The sequence below is a fragment of the Rhagoletis pomonella genome, unplaced genomic scaffold (assembly GCF_013731165.1).
Source record: "Rhagoletis pomonella isolate Grant_MI unplaced genomic scaffold, Rhpom_1.0 Rhpom_scaffold_00005, whole genome shotgun sequence".
In the NCBI taxonomy this organism is placed as follows: Eukaryota; Metazoa; Arthropoda; class Insecta; order Diptera; family Tephritidae; genus Rhagoletis; species Rhagoletis pomonella.
Genome location: NW_023458559.1, coordinates 50,095,907 through 50,115,826, shown reverse-complemented (window position 1 = coordinate 50,115,826; position 19,920 = coordinate 50,095,907). Strand labels below are relative to the sequence as shown.

Sequence of the window (19,920 nt, the reverse complement as noted above, 5' to 3'; positions counted from 1 at the left end):
TCACATTTTCTTCTTGTTATTACTAATATTTTAAGTTTTTTTTTTTTTGTATGGAATTAATGTATTGACACTGGCTGGCAGTCCCACTCTGGCGCTTACAACTCAATACGCATTATGCAAAAATACAAACATTCAAAACGTATCTATATTCCTTTACTCAAACTTGTTTACAAAATCTTTCCAACATTCGCTGCCAATTTTTGAATAAATTTTCATATAATTTTTGATTTTTTTGTAATCGTTTCTTTTTCTTTAATCATAACAATAAATTACTTTACCATAATAAGTACAATATCGTTTAAAGTGTACATATGTATGTAAATACGCTTACGTTAGTAAGTTTGTTGAATACTTAATAATTGTAACTGCTTTCGCTTCTCTTCCTTTAATTCACTTTTTTTTGTAATTTTTTTACTTTGCAATAAATCGCTTCATTTTTCCACCAACTGCTACGCTCCGCTTCTATTTGGCCAAAACTAGGCTGCACATCAAAAACATAATACCAGCTGAGAGCAGCGCCGTTACCGGCACGGTGACAATCCAAGCATAGGCAATATTTCGAAACAAATGCCAATCGACAGCACCAACAGCAGCGTTCGCAGCAGTGCCAACTACCCCAGTAACACCTCCATCACCACCGGCGATCACTTCCACACCACCGCTGCCATTGGCTATAGCATTCGCGCTGGTCGAGGATGACACCGTCGCCCCCATTTTACTGCAAATTTCATTCACATTTGTTGTTGGTGTTGTAGCAGTTGATGATGTTACGACACCACCTTCCATTGAAGCTTCTTTGGAGAGTCCTGACTTTGCAGTCGCATCATTAGCAGCTGGCCTATGCCCTTTGCCACTTACGTGTCCCACAAACACCACCGATCCCACTTTGCAATGTGTCGTCGAAATGGGTAACCCAATTTTACTGGCCAGAAGTACTGTGATGGCGGCGCCGACTTCGATGGTGAAGCCGCTGAAAGAGAAAGTAAGAAATAAGTTATTGTAATTTTAAAAATCTTTAGAAGCTCCACAATGACTACCGAGCAACCCGAGCTTATATTCTATACTTAGAGAAGACTCCCTGTAGAGAACATGGAGTCCACATTTAAATTATATAGGTTAATCAACAATAGAGTCAGAAATACTCCTTTTTCATTTGAGTGTTACCAGACTTATGGCCCGAAAATAAAACCTTGGTGCATGTTGTTGTTGTTGTTGTTGTAGCCGCAGTGCTCAACCCCCCGGTAAATTCTTCATGAGGCACTGTCATTATTCTCTGACTCTGCCGAGGAAGCGGGCGGCGTCGATGAACGCAATCCACAGTGCTTCTTGTGTCAAAGTCATAGGGTTGGAGGTGCATACGAAGAGATGTTGGGTGTTGTGTAGACCTTGCCCGCATGCAGGGCCGTTTCTGAGTTTGGCCGAGAGAGACAGCTTTTGAGTAAGTGCCACCAGCCAGACCGGAGTTGTCTCCCTCTGGTCCCCCTCGGCAGATCTGGCTCTCTCTTTGCCATGTTGTAAGATTAAACAGTGTCGGGGAGAGTACGCCACCTTGGTGGACCCGCTGTTTAATGCTTACCCACCCCTTCGTCCAAGCTGGAAGCGACGAGTTCAGGGCGTTTTGGCAGAGAGTCGCGTGGCTCACCGTGTTAAATACTGTAGAAGACGACTAGAACTGTACTATCACAAGATCGACGTTGGTTCAAAGCCTCGCTAAGCTGTGTGGTGATGGCTTTCAATGCTGTCGTAGGGCTCTGCATTTTCGGGAATCCCTTTTGGTGTTCGGCTAGCGTGAGATGTTTCGTCAGACCTGGGAGAGTAGTGCTTCCATGGTTTTTGCGACTGTAGATAAGAAGGTCTGTGCGATTCTCCTACGTCCGCCTTCTTCCCTCGGTTAAGAAGGGCAATGATCCTATCTATTTTACACATCTCGGGGATGAAGGGGGAAGACAGTGACTAGTTGAAAGCGGCTGTAATGTACTCGACTCCCGCAGGTCCTAGCTCTTACAGCACCTGTACGGATATTCCATCTGGGCCTAACGCCTTGGGTGTTTTAGCATTGTTGACAGCTGCTTGCGTCTCATCTGGGGTAAGGCGTTGGCCACTGCTCTATGAATGCAGAACACGGAGTTTGCTTAAGCTCTTAAAACCAAACGATCGGCTTCTCGTCGAAATACTAGGGGGTCGCTGGATAATTGGCCAATGGCCGCCCCCATTCGTTGTTCCAAAGACGTTATATCTATGAATCTTTCAGTTAGATTAATAGTTTTTCAGGCTAATCAAAAACCTCTTTTTAGGCACAGAACGAGCGAGGAAAATCATGAGCTTCAAAAATAAATACCTAAACTTGAAGTTTTACTATATACGAGGCTTGCAGAATACTTTTAGTCACATAACTGTGTTACAGACTCTTGGCTCTGTGGACTAATACTTCCTGCCTTCTAAAGCAATGTAGATAGAATGCTATGGCTTCAACATGGAGGCAAGGTTTTGTGCTGATATGAGGGCCGGAGTCCATGGCATTCCTGGAAACGAAATGATTTTTGAGCCAGCAAGCGAAGTAATACTCTCCCAACACTGTTTAAGAGCATAAGGACGTTTCGGAAGCATAAGCCGACTGAATTTAATTAAGTTTCTGAAGGTCAAAGTCTGTGTCTGACGAAATATAAGCACAGACATGAGCACCCGAACATTCACTTGCTCGAGACGGAGCCTCCCCCTAGGCACGTCAGAATGCATCTATCTCTACGAGCATAAGGACGAGGTCCAAAAACATACTGACAATCCACGGCATACACAGGGAAACTATCACCACCTTACACAATCTGACGTCCGGTGATTGCCTTCTACTCCACTACCTATGAACGAAAATGAGCTTCAATTGCCGAGATAGGCCCGCGTGACACTGGCCAAATTGCGGTCTGGATATTGTAGCAGGCTAGACTGCTACTTGTCCAGACTAGACCCCAACGTATTTCCGACATGTGAAGGCTCCCCCGACGACATCAACTATTTATTCAAATGCCCTCTCAACCCAACTCATCTAACACTCATTTTCCTTTGGTCTGATTCCGTCGAAACAGCACGTTCCGTGGGCCTACCGTTAGTTGAGCGTGACAATAACGATTGAACGACTATCCGAACTAGGTTTCTTTGTCATTGAATAAAATGTTAAAACAAACTTACGTTGATGAGGTGATCTTTGTCAAATCATTGCCGATTGTCTCGATGACCCGTCGTCCCCACAGCCATAGACCCACTGAGATGCCAATACCTCCGTAGATCAAAATATAAATAGGACTTTCGGCCTTCTGCATCACAGAACCTTCTCTGTAAATCATGTACAAAGCAATGAGAGGTCCAATAGCGTTGCTAGAAGAGAAAAAATTTTGTAAAGAGGATATTTTCTGATGAAATAGTAACTTTCTGATATGAAGTACAAATTTCAGATAAATTTCTTCGACGTTCTATTGGTTGAGATAGTAACAATTTTTCCAATGCCAATTGATTTTCTTCCCTTTCGTCCTTCTGCCACTTACCTTACATCATTACCGCCATGCGCGAAGCTGCCAAATGTTGCTGTTAGAATTTGTAAAAATGAAAACAGCATCGACACCTCCTCCGATTCCTCGTCATTGTGCGTTGGTGCACCATCTGACTGCTTAAAATCGTGTATTAGCTCCTTGCTCTCAATCAACGGAACCTTACTCGAATTCGGCGACAATGTAGAGGAAATCATCATTTCCAAGCTGCTGCCACTCTCAACCACTTTCAAATCCTTCTTGGCAGTTGTGGATGCTGCCGTTGACTCCGCAGTTGTTGTTGTGGCTTTTGTGACTACAACGTCAGTAATTGATTTGTTTGCGTCTCCGGCAGCGGGTATTGCGTTGGAACAGGGTGTAGGTGCGGGAATGATTGCGGGCTTGGTGGTATTTGTTGTTGTGTCCATGGCAGTTAGTGTAATATTATTATTTGCAGCACTCTTTGGCGACTGCGTGCTATCGAGCTGTTGGAGTTGTTGTGGAAGCTCGTGTGAATGCTCAATGCTGAAAAGCAAAGAAAATTAATTCATTAGCAAAAACATTTTAGAAATTGTTTTAAAAACTATTATCATGAAAAGGGCATTTTCTCACCTCTTCGCATCCAATAATGGCGACTTTACGCCCTTCTCAAAGTAATCCTGCAGCTGACTACCTTTGTCACGACCATTCGATAACAATGCAGTCGTATTGTTGTTTTTATTGCCGTACTGAAATGCACCTATACCATTACCATTCTGATATTGCTCATCAATGAAATTTAAGCTCGTTATAGTCAAATCCGTATTATCCAAACTGGCTTTGCCCAGCAAATCCTCAGCTTTCTTTATAATTTCCGGATTAATCTTATAACCATCGCCAGTATAACCGTTATTTGGGGTGGTAACATGCCCATTTTTATTTAGTCCATATGGTGCCAATTTGAAGGTCTTCGGTGAATTGTCGGTCAATGAGACGAGTTCGGTGATTTCGGCAATTGCAGGCAATTGTTTTCCATCACTAACGAGTGATAATGGGCGGCGGTTTTTCTTAGGGCTACCGGACGGTGAGGATTCTGTAGTTAGAAAATGAGTAAGAAGGACAACAGAAAGGTAAGTATTTTTTTTTTTTTACAACAGAAAACTGTGTATTTTACTCACCAACTGAGTCCTCGAAATTGAATTTAACGGGATTTTGAGCACGTAATTGTTTTGCGATTTTACGTTTTTGTATTGGTACAACAATAAGTTGGGTGAGAAGTGCAACTATTAAGCCGAGTGCAATGCTCGAACAAATAGCAATCCAGGTGGGTATGTTATCCATATAAAGCACTGCAAAAAGACGGAGAATATATTAAATTTAAAACAGTGTAATTGCATACATATGTACAAAAGCCATTATTGTTATTTTATTTACTTTTTTGAGTGGCGAAAATTTAAAATAAATAAATTTGGACAAATAAAGTTAAGTAAAAATATATATCTTTAAATCAATGTAAAGGTAAAAAATTAAGCCTTAAAAATAAACAACTATAAAATATAATTGCAATATACAAATTTCATAAAATAAATATGACCTTATATGCTTTATCATTTATCTTTCCTAACCTTTTAAAAATTTCGGAAAAGTAAAAAACAACAAACGGGAAGTACCAAATTCAAGCAAACTAGAAAACAAAACAAAATGTACCAAAAGAAAAAAAATATATATATAATAAAAAATAGTGGATTTTTAAGATCAAAAACTAGAAAAAAATTCGAAAGAAATTAAAAAAGAGGCGAAATTTTTGCAAAAGCAAGCCTAAAGTAAAAAAATATATAATACAAAAAAAAATCTGAAAAAGTTGCTTATTTAAATGTCCGAAAATTAAAAAAGGGGAAAGTACAGAATTTAAGCAAACTAAACAATAGAACCTGAAATATAAATTCAAACTTTAAGTAAAAATACAAAAATATGTGCATAAATAAAAAGTAAAAACTAGTAAAACACTAACAGAAAAAAATTAAAAAGCGTATTCGAAAAAAGTTAAAAAATATAACCGGAAAAGACAAATATTTCGCAAAATTACGCCTTAAATAAAAAATATAAATAAAATGAAAATAGAAGAAAAAACAGAAACAAAAATTAAAAAATTATATAATAAAAAATTTTAAAATACTAATGCAAAACTTAAAAAAAAATGTTTGAAGCAAATTAAAAAAAGAATTCGGAAACGGCAAAGAATATCGCAAAATTAAATATAAAATAAAGTACAAAATAAAAAAATATTAAATAACATTAAAACAAATTTCAGAAAAGGCAAAAAAGTTGCATAAACTTCTGAAAATTAGCGGAAAGTACCGAATTAAGCAAACTAAGAAAACCCAAAATATAAATAAAAAATTAAGCACAAATACAAAAATGTGTAAATAAATAATAAAGGACTAACAAAAAATTAAAAAAAGCATTCGAAAAAAACTGGAAAACATTCGGAAAAGGCAAACATTTCGCAAAATTATGCCTTAAATAAAAAAAAATTTTAAATAAAATGAAATTAGATTAAAAAAATTTTATAAGAAATAAAAACTTATATAGTAAAAAATTGTAAAAGCAAAACTTGGGAAAGAAAGTATTCGAAGAAAATTAAGACGAGAATTCGGAAACGGCAACAATTTCGCAAAATTAAGTCTAAAATAAAAAAAAAAAATAAAAAAAAGCAAAGTTACAAAAATTTCTGAAAATTAAAAAAAAACAAGCGGAATGTACCAAATTTAAGCAAGCTAAAAAATAAAAACCAAAATATAGATAAAAAAAACTAAGTAAGAATACAAAAATGTGTATAACAATAGTAAAACACTAATAGAAAAAATTAAAAATAAGTATTCGAAGCAAATATAAAAAAGATTCGGAAAAGGCAAAGATTTCACAATTTCATGCTTTAAATGAAAATGCATAAATACGTTTCGGTAAAATAATAAAAAGAAAAAATTTTATATTAAAAAATTTTAAAATACTAAAGCCAAACTAAGAAAAATATATATTCGAAGCAAATTAAAAAAAAAAAAAGAATAATTCGAAAACGGTAAAAATTCGGCAAAATTAAACTAAAATTAATTAATTTTAATATAAAAAAAATTATGCAATAAAATTTAACAAAAATTCAGAAAAAGCGGAATTTACCGAATTTAAGCAAACTAAAAAAATGGAACCCAAAATATAAATAAAATATTGAAGTAAAAACACGAAACAATAAAATATTAAATTTGTTAGTTATGCCGGCTCGAGGTCAATTTTATTTTTTGAAATTTTAATTAAAACACAGGTAATTGCTTTTGTTGTCAATAGTTGTCCTGAAGACGTTTACCGCGATGTAACCGAAATATATTGGAGAAAATTAAAAACCTGTGTTTTAATTAAAATTCCAAAAAAAAATTTACCACAAACCCGCATAACTAACTAATTACGAAGTGAAAAGGTCGCCAAAGCCATTATCATAAAAAAATACTACGATAAAATAAAAAAAAAAAAACATTGGAAAAAAGTATACTCGGAAAAGATAAACATTTCGCAAAATGAAGGAGTAAAAAAATTTAAGCAAAAAAAAGTAAAACCCAAAAAATAAATAAATTTTACTTATTTTTTTTTATTATTTAAAAAAAGATTCGGAATGGCAAAAACTTCACAATCTGCCTTATCCTGAATTTCATCCGAAAATTTTTATTCCGCCTATAGTAAATACATGCAAACCATAGTGAAAATTTAACCGGTTCGGGGAAAATTAAACTCATGATAAGGCTGAATATGAATTTTTCAAAATACATATGCACATTAGGGTGTCTCACCAAACAAAATTGGGGGCTTTCTATCGGAATTATAAAATATATTCTGCCTTATCCTGAGTTGCATCCGAAAAAAAATTCACCCGAAAGTTTGTCATCCGCCCATAGTAAATACATGGAAACCAGAAGTGAAAAGTGAACCGGTTCGGGGAAAATCAAACTCATGATGAGGCTGATTATATTTGACAAAAAATTTCCTTTTACTCACACTTCGGTCCATCCAACACCACACTAATGACGTTAATGAAGAATGTTACACCGTAGAAAATTGGTAGTGACCGAAATCCCGCTTTCAGCGGATCGCTCGCGCGCAAAATAAATTTTCGAATAGCCAAGAAAAGCAAGATGCTCACCAAACCGCTCATAACTGGCGAGATAAACCACGAACCCACAATCGTGCCCAATGTAGACCATTTCAGACCTTGTGTACCACGCGCAACCAACGAAAAACCAATGGTCGAACCAACGATGCTGTGTGTACCCGAAATGGGTAACTTGAGGAATGTGGCAACCAACAACCAGATGGCGCTACTAGCCAGAGCAGCGACACAGCCCAACATAAGTTCATCCTCGGAGCCTTCGTAAAGGCCAACCTCTAGAATGCCTTTGCGCATGGTGTCCGAGACTTTGTAGCCTATAAAAGTGAAGAGAAGAGAGTGACATTAATGAAATTGATTAGAGTAAAGCTTATTTCAATTAGGAGATAAAAGTAAAGGTGAGATAGTTTAAAAAATGTCAGTTTGCCTAAAAGTATGCTTTTTACTTCAGATGATTCGGAAAAGTTAATCAACCATTTTTTTTTTAGTTGGAAATATAGCATACTTCTGAGCGTAAACTATTTTAAAAGTGCTTACCAGTAATTTGTCATTAATATAGCGAACTCACCAATCAAAACTGCACCCGAAATTTCACATATCGTCGCCAAAACACAGGCCTGCCGTATGGTCAACACACCCGAGCCAACACTCGTGCCAAAAGAGTTTGCCACATCATTCGCGCCAATACCAAAAGCCAATACGAATGCAATCAGAAAGCCGAGTATGACCATCCATAGCAAATCGGGCGATAATGCATCCATGTTGCAAGTTTTTTAAGTACGTTTTATGCAATTGATTTACTTTCGAGTTATAATTATTTTTTGGGTGATTAATTTAAATATTTTTTAATCAGCAGTATTAAAATTAATAAAAAAAAACAAATTTGGAAAAGAAACTACTTGTTTATGCTTAAAATTTTAAAGAAACCTACGCAAGAGTATGCTTCTACTAGTTTGAGAAAAAATTGGAAATATGTATACAAAATTTCTAAAAAAAATTGCTAATGCCTTTAAGTGTCTGCTAGAATTAAATGCTGCAATAAATTAAATTTCTTGCTGTTGAATTACAAATTCTTTTTATGTATAAATTTATGAAAATCACTTAGTAATGCTGTAACACTTAACGGTAATTAAATTTTTATTTCAAATGTATAAGTACGTGTGTATAGCATGAGTATGTATGTATTTTGTATGTTATATTACTAATTTTAGGGAGGCGCGATTTACACGGAGGGAGGATACAAACAGACAGACACAGACAATTTAGTTAGACAAGGGACTGAATTTTTAGTAGTATTATTTATAAACTTATAAAATGCTACGAAATAAAATATTCGAAAAATATACAATTAGTATTTTTCAAATATTTAAACCGCCATATTTGCGCTTAAATTTCATGTTTGCCATTTTCATTACGAAAATATGAAATTTAGAAGAAATTCAAAGCGGCGTTCGCGATAGCTTTCAAGCTGAAAGTTCAACTTTTTTTTTTTTCTTTTCTCTTGGTTACAGTACTTCTTCACTTGGCAGCTAGTTTAGTTTCAGCTAAACTAACTACGCCTAAAATCGAGCAATGCCGCACGAACTAAGCTCTGGAGTGATGACTGCGAAAATGAAAAAAAAACTTAAAGCAACTACAATTTAATAATAATCTTCCGGTGTGTGTGTGAAAAAGCTTATTTATAAATTTAAATTCTTTATAATTTTTGGTTTCGTTATTTTCTTAGAAGCGTGTTGGTGCTTTAAACGATTTGTGTAGCTGAGAAATGGCGCCTTTTTAATTTGTTTTTATGGCTTTTAGCAGTTGTTCTTATGGCTGCTAGTCTCCTTGTTATATTTTTTTATGTTTTTCGAGGATTTTAAGAAAGTTTAGCGATTTTTTTGGTTGTCGCTGCGACTACTACTGCTGTTGTTGTTGCTGCTGCCGTTGATTTTCTTAAAATTGCACGAAAACGAAAACTTCTTGTTATAAGCTGACGAAGAGTGAGCTAGTTGTTGGTTTTGTTGTTGCAGCTGTTTTTGCAATGCTTGAGTTTGTTATCTAGAAGCAGGAGAAAATTAGGAAAATTATAAATTTTTTAAAATTGTTATAAATGGGTAACAATAGTATACTCCTATTTCAGTATGCATACTTTTTTTAGAACTCAACCGTTTGTCTCGATTGTACCAGTCCAAATTTTTGTTCGATTATAAAAACTTGTTGTAATTAAAGGAGAGTTATACAAAATGCACAATATCAAATTTGAATACTGAAGCGCAAAAGCTAAACATTTTTTACTCTTCCTAAAAGTATGCTACCTATTTTAAAGTGATTCAATGAGGATGCAGATCTTTGACAGCAATTATTTGGGATAAGTTAATGTGAATTTTTAAATATTTTTTTCAGACAATTGGTACTACCGGCTTTGCACAAACTTAGTCATGGAGCGTAAAAGTGAAAATGCAAGAAGTGCACTTCAAGAATTACGTGATTTTTTCGACCATTATAACTGGTCATCTGATTCTGACTGAATCTGATTGAATCGAAGAAACTAGGTCGGCGCGAAATGTAAGAACATCTGCGCGTGTTCGTCAGGTCGCTCGACCGGAAATATTGCTGGCGCGCCAAAAAGTGGTGACCAGGTAGCGACAACCTCAATCCGTCGTCACATGTCATTCAAGAAAAAACCATGTACCCACAACGAGTCGCTGTCGTATAAAACAAAGGGACTCATTGCGAGCAAAGTCCCCAAAAAGCATTATCTCACACAAAAAAAGGAGGTCAAATGGCCGCAGAGATCTCCCGATTTGACACCCCTGAACTTCTCTCTCTCTGGGGCTACGTGAAAAGAAGGGTCTATACCAATAAGTCCGAGGCGTTCCCAGAGCTGAAGTACAAAATCATAGGCGTTATAAATTATATACAGCCTGAACTAATCATAATGGGCCTTATGAATAAAAATTAATGGTTATTTCATTTTTATTCGGTTCTAAAATAAAGGCAAACGGTGAGAAAATGTTGTATTCTTTTCTTAAAATGTTACACGCTTTTAAGGCAAAAAATGCATATTCCTTGCCCTTTGACGCTTCGTCAGGGGTGGTGGTTGCCCTGCAAATCAGATCGTTTCTTAAAACGACAATATTATGAATTGCATGAGTTGGACATGGACAAGGATATAGAATAGAATATGCCCTTTTACAGGGTTGAGCGTAAAATCTAACACATTTTGCACCGGGAAAGGGCAACATTTTTTGGAAGAAAAGAAATCACCATAAGCAATTTGTTTTTCCTAAAGTTTAAGACCTTTTACTCGATTTATTCAAACAAATTTAAGTAAAGGGTCTGACATTTTAAGAAAAAGCAAATGCTTAGTTTTTATGCATAAGGCCCAATGTGTTGCCAGAGGAGACGTTGTAGGCATTTAACGGACGTTGTGTTTCATATATGTATACATAAATGCCTCAGACTGAAAAACATGATGAAACTAAAAAATTTATTGTGTTTTTTTATAAAAGAAAATCTGTGTCTTATTGAATCAATAACATAATATTTTGCTTATAACTATGATGCTACATATTTTTAGGCTTATATTTTAGCGTTAAAATCCGGGCTCTATTTATTACATACTTCCAAGCGTTCTCGATATGCGTATATAATTTAATTTATACCTGGCGTTTAGGACAGCATAATTTTTGATCCGTCAGAGAGAATAGTAACATGTCTGTGAATAGAAAAAGGGAGAGAAATAAAAGGTTAGCGATGTTTATTATATAGCAAAGTTGTGTAAGTCCAGCGATCAATTCTTATAATTAGATATAACTGATTGTAAGCAAGTGAAGTCGAAGTTATAGGCGAGAATTTAATTCATACTATTTAAGCCAAAATTGCTTTATTATAATGGCCCACAAACACCGCGACCACTAGCATAGTCAAATCACGAATAGAAAAATTATGACGCCACATGTACACGTAATCGGCCCTTTATCTAGCGACAAAAAATATTCACACGAAATATATTCCGGAGATGTGCCTCTCCTATGCCATTATCTGCTACAAATTTCGAATGCACGAGGCTCTGCTTGATAAATGAGTCGCCTTTGATATGAATTTTTGAAGTTCAGCACCAAAATGTCAGCCCCCATTTCTTTCCAATTTAGGCCTCCTGTACTCCAAAGAGCAATGGGAACCTAATAGTACCTTGGGATCTCTAGTTTTATAACTAAATACGCATTTACAATATGGTTTCATTTAAAATTGTAATGATAATAATATGTATGTATTCTCTTTAGTAAGGAATATGTATGTGATACTTTCTTAAATGACACACTTATTCTTCTGAGTCCGTTGTCATAACACGCAAATCTCAGCTATCGCCGTTTGCTAAAATTTGCTGTATCACTGTTAAAAAGTGATAAACCGCTTTTTTCCGCCAAAGTACTGGTTTCTTCATTGTACATAAGAGACCCCCAGTTTTTCTGTGATAAGCTAGATAAGAACACGTGTTTCTGACTCTACGGCTGACCCAAATGGCAACTCAAATGGCGTACTTGACGGGCGACAAATTGTTGGCAAGCGTAAAGGGTGTTGAATAGTTTCTAGGTCTATCTGTTAAACGAGATATTTAGAGGCTTCTAATTAGAATATTGACGACGCATCGGTGTATAAATTGCGAGGGCATCTATGTATGTAATCTAGAAGATGTTATCGGGGCGCAGTAATGGAGTTCAATGGTCATATATTAAACTACTAACACTATCGAGGGTAAGACCTCTTAGGCCGTGGCTACGCAATGAGCGGCTGAGCGGTGAGCGGCTTAAAAATAAAACATATGACATACTATTGAAGTGGTCACGCAGCATTTCTGAATGGTTGGGCGGCGCCACTCAGGAATAAAAGCCACTCATTCCGTGGCCTCGGCCTTAGTCTGCACAGCCTTCCCTACTCCCATACTTCCCACTTTTTTATCTAAGGAGGTCAGTTCAACCACTGTAGTCGACGGATCAAGGAGAATTTAAAAAAAAAAATCTTCAACGGAAGCTGGTACATATATTGATTTTGAAGAAATCCTTAACACTTTTACACACTTCCTGCACATTGTCCTAGTGGATAAACCAAAAACACAAGTTGAAAGCTGTTAAGCTTTATAAAAAAAAAACTGTGAAAGAAATAAAAAATAAGTCTAATTTCCCCGACAGTAGCCGCCCGACATAAAAAAGCTAGCCATAGAAAACTCTCTGCAAGACTGTCCTTCCACACATCAGTAAGTTTTTGTTTGAAATTTTATTTACGCGAAAAATAGAAGTACTCGTACTTTCAATTCGGCGACAATGTTACTTGTCGCAGACACTTATCGATTGTTTCAGGTATGACAGGTCGTAACATGAACATAAGTGGATATAAGACGAAAAAGGAGTACGGAAAAGTTTTAATTTAAAGGTGATTTGGACGTTGGTTGAATTTTAAGTTGGCTGCAAAGTGACTGATGAAAAGCACTTGAAACAGAATGAAGAAGAATCAATTGTTGTATTGAACTTTCAATAAATCTGGGCAAATTTAAAATTTAAACATCAAAGAAAACTCAAAAAAAAAGAAATAATACTTAATTAAATCTTTTAAGGAAACGAGGAAAAATTTATTTATTCTAATTTTTTCTCTCAGCCGCTTTCATAATATCCTCAATACAACTGAATGCCACCAAAGTCAGTGAAGCTATTTATTTGATCCTTGCTCGCACAACGGACAAGACACACTTTCTAAAACCTTAAATCCACTTATTAGCACACAGGCTTACCCAAAAATTTTCACATTAAACTTTTTACTGCAAACGTTGTTGAGCTTTCCCTATATACATACATACATAGTATTTATGCCAAGCATATCTGCCACTAGAAACTTTTATTTCATTTATTGCTCAAAGCAAAGACACACAAAAACCATCCTTAAAGGATACCCCCACACAACCAACAACCAGCGGCACGAACGATTATCCCTGTCAAAGTTTTGCAACTATTTTTTTTAATACCATTTATAAATGTCACTAGGTATGCATATATATGTATATGTATGTACGCAGATGCAGTTAAGGATAAAGTTTAGAAAAAAACTACGTAGCTGCGTATGTACATAAGCTGAACAAAAGTGAAATGTAACACGACTATACGCTTTGCGAACTCGCACACAATTAAATTATCAAGTTGACTGCAATTGGAGGAGTAGAAATTTTTCAACAATTAAGATGTCAACAAAACGTCATTTGGTTGGGTGGCGATAGGTGAATACAAAAATTTAAATAAAAATTGGAAAATTTTGTTTTCAATCCAGTTTGAGGATGAGTAAACAAATTCACTGTAAACTGGAAATATTTAGTTTATCAAAAATTATAGCAAAAAAAGAGGCACACAAAAAATCTCGCTTCCAAAAACAATTAAAAAACTTTTTTTTTGTTATTCTTTCTTAAAAACCTTTGTTGCAAATTCTGTTTTACACTGAAATCGTGTTTCAAAAGAAAACTAATTTTCAATTCAATCAGCTTTTAATTGCCATTAATTAGTAAAAAACACCAACAAAAATAAAACATGAATGAAAGCAGACACAATAGGCTCGTGCCGTATTCATTTACAATGTAATGACCGGATATCGAGCAATTTGACGCTTTTGTTCACGCCACGATAGTCATCAGACAAATTTGCATGCGAAAAATCAAAGCAAACAATCATACACACATACATACACACATGGTTACATACATATGTAATAATATAAATATATTTATGATAATATTTACATGTATATACAAACATATTTATCTACTACGTAAGCATTTTCAAGAATCTACAAACATTTTCATGCTAGTTGCTTCCAGTTTGTCTGCCATTAAACTGGTTAATACCGAATAATTCCAATTTATCTATGTTTGCCTTCAATTTTCATACAGTTTTTCACTTTTCCTTTTTCTATTTGGCATCGAAGCTGAATGACAGTGCGACCCTTTGTCGTTTATTAGCGGAAAAGTGCCGTCACATAAATTGCTATAGATGCATACATAAAGAGGACACAAAAAAGTGGTAATTTATTTCATGTATTTAAATATTGTTTTTTTTTGCATTTTTTATTTCCGTATACGTGATTCATTTTCTGATAAAATTCTTTAGTTATTTATCCCTTCAGTATTAAACACAGTTTTAGTTGTAAATAAACTGCAATGACAATACTAATATGAATATAATTGTACGAGTGTTGTTGTAAATAAGCCATGTTGTTTAATAGTAGATAATTAATCTTTAAGCTAATTTATAGCAGCGTAAAATACATTTGTCAAACAGGAAATAAGTTTTAGAACAGGTGGGGCTCCTAAAAGTAACATGATTTCAGAAAATTGTCAATGAAACTTAAATAGGCTTGGGTAAAAAATATCGATATATCAAAATAGCCATATTTATTCAGAAAATAATAACGAATTATCGATATTCGATAGTTATTTACCAGTATGAATTTTGTATAAAATTCGATTTATTTTTAAGATCTCTGTGAGCTGAATTTTATTCGTTTTGAACATCACTTCATAGTTTGTGAACGCAACAAAAACAAATTTTTTTTATTGGCTCTTTCAAAGAAGCTACTGAAGAGATAAGTTGGGCAAATTATGTGGCATCTAGCTTAGCAACTCCTGTTTCAAATTTACATCGCCATGTTATGGATCAATCAACTGCATTGACCAATTTAGGAGATACTCTTAAAGATGCTTTACTCAAAAATATCTAAGAAAAATTGACTTCTTTCGAAAAAAAAGTACTTTTCTCTCAATGGCTACAATATTAGAACCCAAGTTCAAGCGTCTCCAATTTACCTCTCCGATTCCCGTGTCAAAGGCCATATCGAAAATAAGCAATGATATTCGCTAAGCGCATAGGCTTGAGGACAATGTTCTCCAGATTTAAGGCCAGTTCAGGCAGCACTAGAAGCTAATGAGTCATCTATGCTATGTGCTCCAGCATAAAAAACTAATAATCCTTAGCACACTCTGCTCTAGAGGTTCCAAACTTTGGTTATGTCCCCAACGAACTTAAATAGTATATGGACTAGAGAGAAAATCAGACCCAATTGAGTTCTTTCGGAAATTGTTTTCAAATATTTAATCTGCCAAACTTCTTCACTATCATCCGGTGAGGAAGCCATAAAGAAGATGTGTCGGATGGACGTTCATATGTAAATCAGAGTTTTGACCACAAACGACAAATTAAAAAACTACAGTCCCTTTGGAAGAAAATGCGTTGCTAGCTTTCCTACAATGAGCAATGAAGAGATACATAGACTCTCTTGAGGAACTCAGTAAAAAATTACAAAACCAACGGCTCCAAGTCTAAAGATGAAACTAAAAATGGGTGACAGTTGGATGGTGCTTAACGCACCAAATTAGCTCAAGAATTTGCGAACTGCAGCCCTCTAGAGCATCCAATTGGACCGGCATCAAATATAGGGCCCAGCAAAGCGGGAATCGTCAGGTACATACATCACGTATCTCATGAATAGGACTCATAAAAGTCATTGGTGCAAAACTGGAAAATCCTAACAAGGTAGTATCGATATAAGTATCTCCCTAGACGAGCTATGAATGAAAATATTATGGAGCATAATTCATAGCGACGTCATATGGTCACCATAGATATCATAGACGACCCACTGTGTATGCCTTGCTTTGAGGATGAAGATAGTATAAAGCATTGACTCTACACCTGCTCCGTCTTCACCAAACAGAGTTGGTTCACTTTCCCTCGACAAACTACCAAAATACAAAACGGCATACTGCAACTGCTCAGTTTCATTCACTACACGAACTGGGCTCGAATCGTAACTTCCGTTCACGGATCGAAAACCATACGAAATAAAATTACATGATACGTCAGTCATATAAGCTGAATGGGATAAATAGTACGTTCACGTATGTCATAATCCGACAAATGAATTTTTACGGGACGAGTAATACAATATCGTATGTGACGAGTGGAGCCCTGATTTAAAGACGAGTAGAGTCTTCGACATTTCTGTGGCATCTATCGCAAAGGGACAAAAAAAAAAAACCTAGAGTGCGCATATATCAGGTTTGATAGGTGTTGGCCGGCCATACGTACAATGCCTCAGATTTACTAGATCAATTCGTGTTCTCGAGAAAAAAGTTTTCATGATCCAAAAATCTGAGTATAGCGGCCAAATTTTGAAAAGATATCGTTGTTTTTGCCTATGTTTGTTGAAAAACGCATACACAAAGCAAATATCAGCAAAAAGAGACGAATTTTCGAAATTTTGAAAAAAAAAACTTTGATCATTAAAACTTTTTTCTCGAGAGCACGTATTGATCTAGTAAATCTGTGTATGAGTCATTGTTCGTATGGCCAACACGTATCAAACCTGATACATATATGCGCACACTAGGTTTGTTTTGTATTCTACAAAATAATTTTTTTGTATGTGTATATAGGTCCTTATGAAAGCAATATGTATATACAAAAATGTCAACTTTTATGAATTAAGAGAGGATTATATAACCACGCAACAAGCAAGAAAGTTTTTAGTTCAATCTTGCAATTTATTGAAAGCTACAACAATAAATTTTACCGCAATCAATATTTATGCTTGGCTCTAGCGTAGTATCACATAGAAACACAATTTTCCAAGGCATGCATATGGATAAATGTAATAATCATCGATATTTGAATGTATATACTATGTGCATACATTAGACCGTACCAGAAAGAAAAAAGTTCCCTGAATCTAGTGTATAATATCTCCTGCACTTACTGTCGGATCTTTGTTTGTTCTAAAGTTCATTGACCTCACGTACTCCGTTCTACATAGTGCTTGCCCACCAGATCTCAATTACTAGCACCCAAACGTACTACCCTAATGTCAGTAAATTAAAGCTCTCCAAAAATCACAATATTTTTGTTATGAAAGCATTTTGATTATTCCAGTAGAACTATGTATTTATTTTCAATTTTCGGCAAACAAAAAAAAGTTTGCGAAATCGCTTTGTGAAAATACTCTGGGGTGTACTACGTGCTTTTTTTGTTTGCTAGTAACCTTGTATGGCTTAATGTCATATATGTATGTACATATTTATATCCTTGAGCTTAAAAGTTATAAAGTGCGGGTATTTGCTGTAACAAAGTATGTGGGCTTGCAATTCAGCGCTAACTATCGCATATCGAGAAAGAAGCATGCAGTGGGTTATTGCAAAAGTTGTGGAAACTTATACGAGACAAAGCATTCCGCTTTTTTTAAAGGACTGAAAGATATGGCCTTGTCGACAAGTTGTTTCTTTACCTGCTTTAAATGTGTATTTTGTGCAGCACCTACAACGTTTCATATAAAATTTCAACCAGAGCAGATATTTCATATCGTAGACCCACAAAAAGGCTTTTTCATTTCTAGGTCATATTTACGTAGATCGGTCAGTCCGGATATGCCCTTCGTATTTTTAAGGCTGGATTTTGTTTGCGAATAATTTCGAAGTTTTGCAGAAATTTCAGTTGCAAAAATTTAAATGCTTTTCCAACTTCAGAGTCCAAGTAAAAGAATGCGGTAAAGCGTGCTAAGCACACATTTGTTTTCGTCGAAGCTGAGTAGAAAGTATTATTGTCCAGTTTCATAGTAAATCAAATGATCTTCCAAGGACTCTGAAATTTGAGGACATATGTATGTATGTATAATTCGGTAAATCTCGGTATTCAGCTCTGACGAATGCATTTGACTCTCGAGCACACTTTTGCGCCATCATTTTCTTATATTTAAAAAAAAAAAAAATAAAAGCCTGTGATGCATTTTTGCAAAATAATATTTTTTAATAACTTGATCATCGACTCGACGCTCCTTATAAATATACATTGAACAGGATCTTAAACTTTGACTTTAACCAAAAGTTGATAAGAAAAGCTTTTAGCCCGATAAGGCCCGACAAATCAACGATATTACTGTTTTTGGAAATTTTTGCTAAAAATAAATTTCCCAAAAAGCCTCATATGAAACAATTAAAAAGAATATAACATTAAGAGCACATCATGGAAACCTGGTTTAAACCTATAGTGTACACTTTCTTACTTCATGCCTAGTAGGTTTGTTTTTTTTTTTTTTTTTTGAAGATTGGTCCACAAGATCACGTAGCTATTTAAAGCGCAGAAGACAAAAAAAATCATAAAAATAATTATATTTTCTTTTACATACGTCAAAGATCAAGTAGAAGTGGGGACTTTTATCGCTGCTCATTGATAGCTCGTTTATATAGCTTGAGAAAAGAAGTATCAAATCAAGAACCTCTCCAAGTTATAGAAGGCATTATCGCTCCGGAGCAAGGGATTTACATATGTATATGGGGCATTTGACCTCAAGTGACCTAACTTGACACAAAGTTTCAACCTAATTGGTCCGAGTTGGCGGGCCTTGAATTTTTACATTTTGGTCAATCGGTCCTTTTCTCGGATCCATATAACTAATCAAATACTTGTATTTAGAAAATTTTTCCAAACATGTTTTCAATAGTTTTTTCTGCAATCTTAAAAAAAAAGTATAACAAGTAATTTTTAAGCAAACAAGTCATTTTTAAGCAAAAAAACCAAAACCGACTTCAATGGGACCACCGGGGAGGTAATCACCTTTCGTTAAAAAAAAAAAAATGGAAGACGGTTAAAAATAAAAATAAAATTTTTTAATTATTTTTTTTTAGTCAACAATATTACTGATTTTCCTTTGTGAATATACATAACTGCTTGGGGAAAAACAGTTATAGCAATCGTGTATATAATGATGAAAAAAAAATATTCGAATTAATTAATTAGAGGTATATCCTATGAATTAAGTTATGCAAAAAAAATCGTCCTAAATTCTTTTTGAGTTGATCGCTCTTTATATCTGGGTAGCGTTATGACCAATTACAATTTTTTCGGCTGAGAAATCGCGTTGATTTTTACAAGCTTTTTTAATGATTTTTTTTTTCAGACAGCTCTACGTATTTTCTTCCATATAAAAAATATTGCTGATATCTTGTATTGAAAATGCCCATAGTCGCCATTATTGAAAATTAACGCGATTTCTTAGCCACTTCAAAGTGGTACATTTTTTTTTTTAATATGAGTAAAAAGTTTAAAATTTTGATGAAAATTCGTTAAATTTTGCTTAATTTTGTATAGTTTGAAACTTTGATGTATTTATATGCTTTTTTTTATAGCATGAACCATATTTTGTACATAAATAACAAAAGAATTATAGCTTGCAATACATTGTAAATATTAAAAAAAAAAA

At 34.9% G+C, this 19,920-nt stretch overlaps 1 protein-coding gene across 4 annotated transcripts in view; it reads right to left on the bottom strand.

Moving 5' to 3' along the window:
- LOC118739122 (sodium-dependent phosphate transporter 1-A-like) overlaps positions 1 to 19,920 on the bottom strand; it is a 441,416-nt gene that overhangs the window by 3,725 nt on the left and 417,771 nt on the right. For 2 of the 4 annotated variants that reach the window (XM_036470276.1, XM_036470277.1), the window contains exons 2-9: positions 11,298 to 11,350; positions 8,219 to 9,690; positions 7,542 to 7,967; positions 4,676 to 4,846; positions 4,131 to 4,590; positions 3,537 to 4,043; positions 3,184 to 3,369; positions 221 to 970 (exon numbers count right to left, since the gene is read on the bottom strand). In XM_036470276.1, the coding sequence (XP_036326169.1) occupies positions 463 to 970; positions 3,184 to 3,369; positions 3,537 to 4,043; positions 4,131 to 4,590; positions 4,676 to 4,846; positions 7,542 to 7,967; positions 8,219 to 8,411 (2,451 nt within the window). In that variant the 5' untranslated portion in view covers positions 8,412 to 9,690; positions 11,298 to 11,350 and the 3' untranslated portion in view covers positions 221 to 462. Of the gene's footprint in view, positions 1 to 220; positions 971 to 3,183; positions 3,370 to 3,536; positions 4,044 to 4,130; positions 4,591 to 4,675; positions 4,847 to 7,541; positions 7,968 to 8,218; positions 9,691 to 11,297; positions 11,351 to 19,920 lie in introns of those variants that run through there. The other 2 variants (XR_004992985.1, XM_036470278.1) reach the window with 2 other exon arrangements.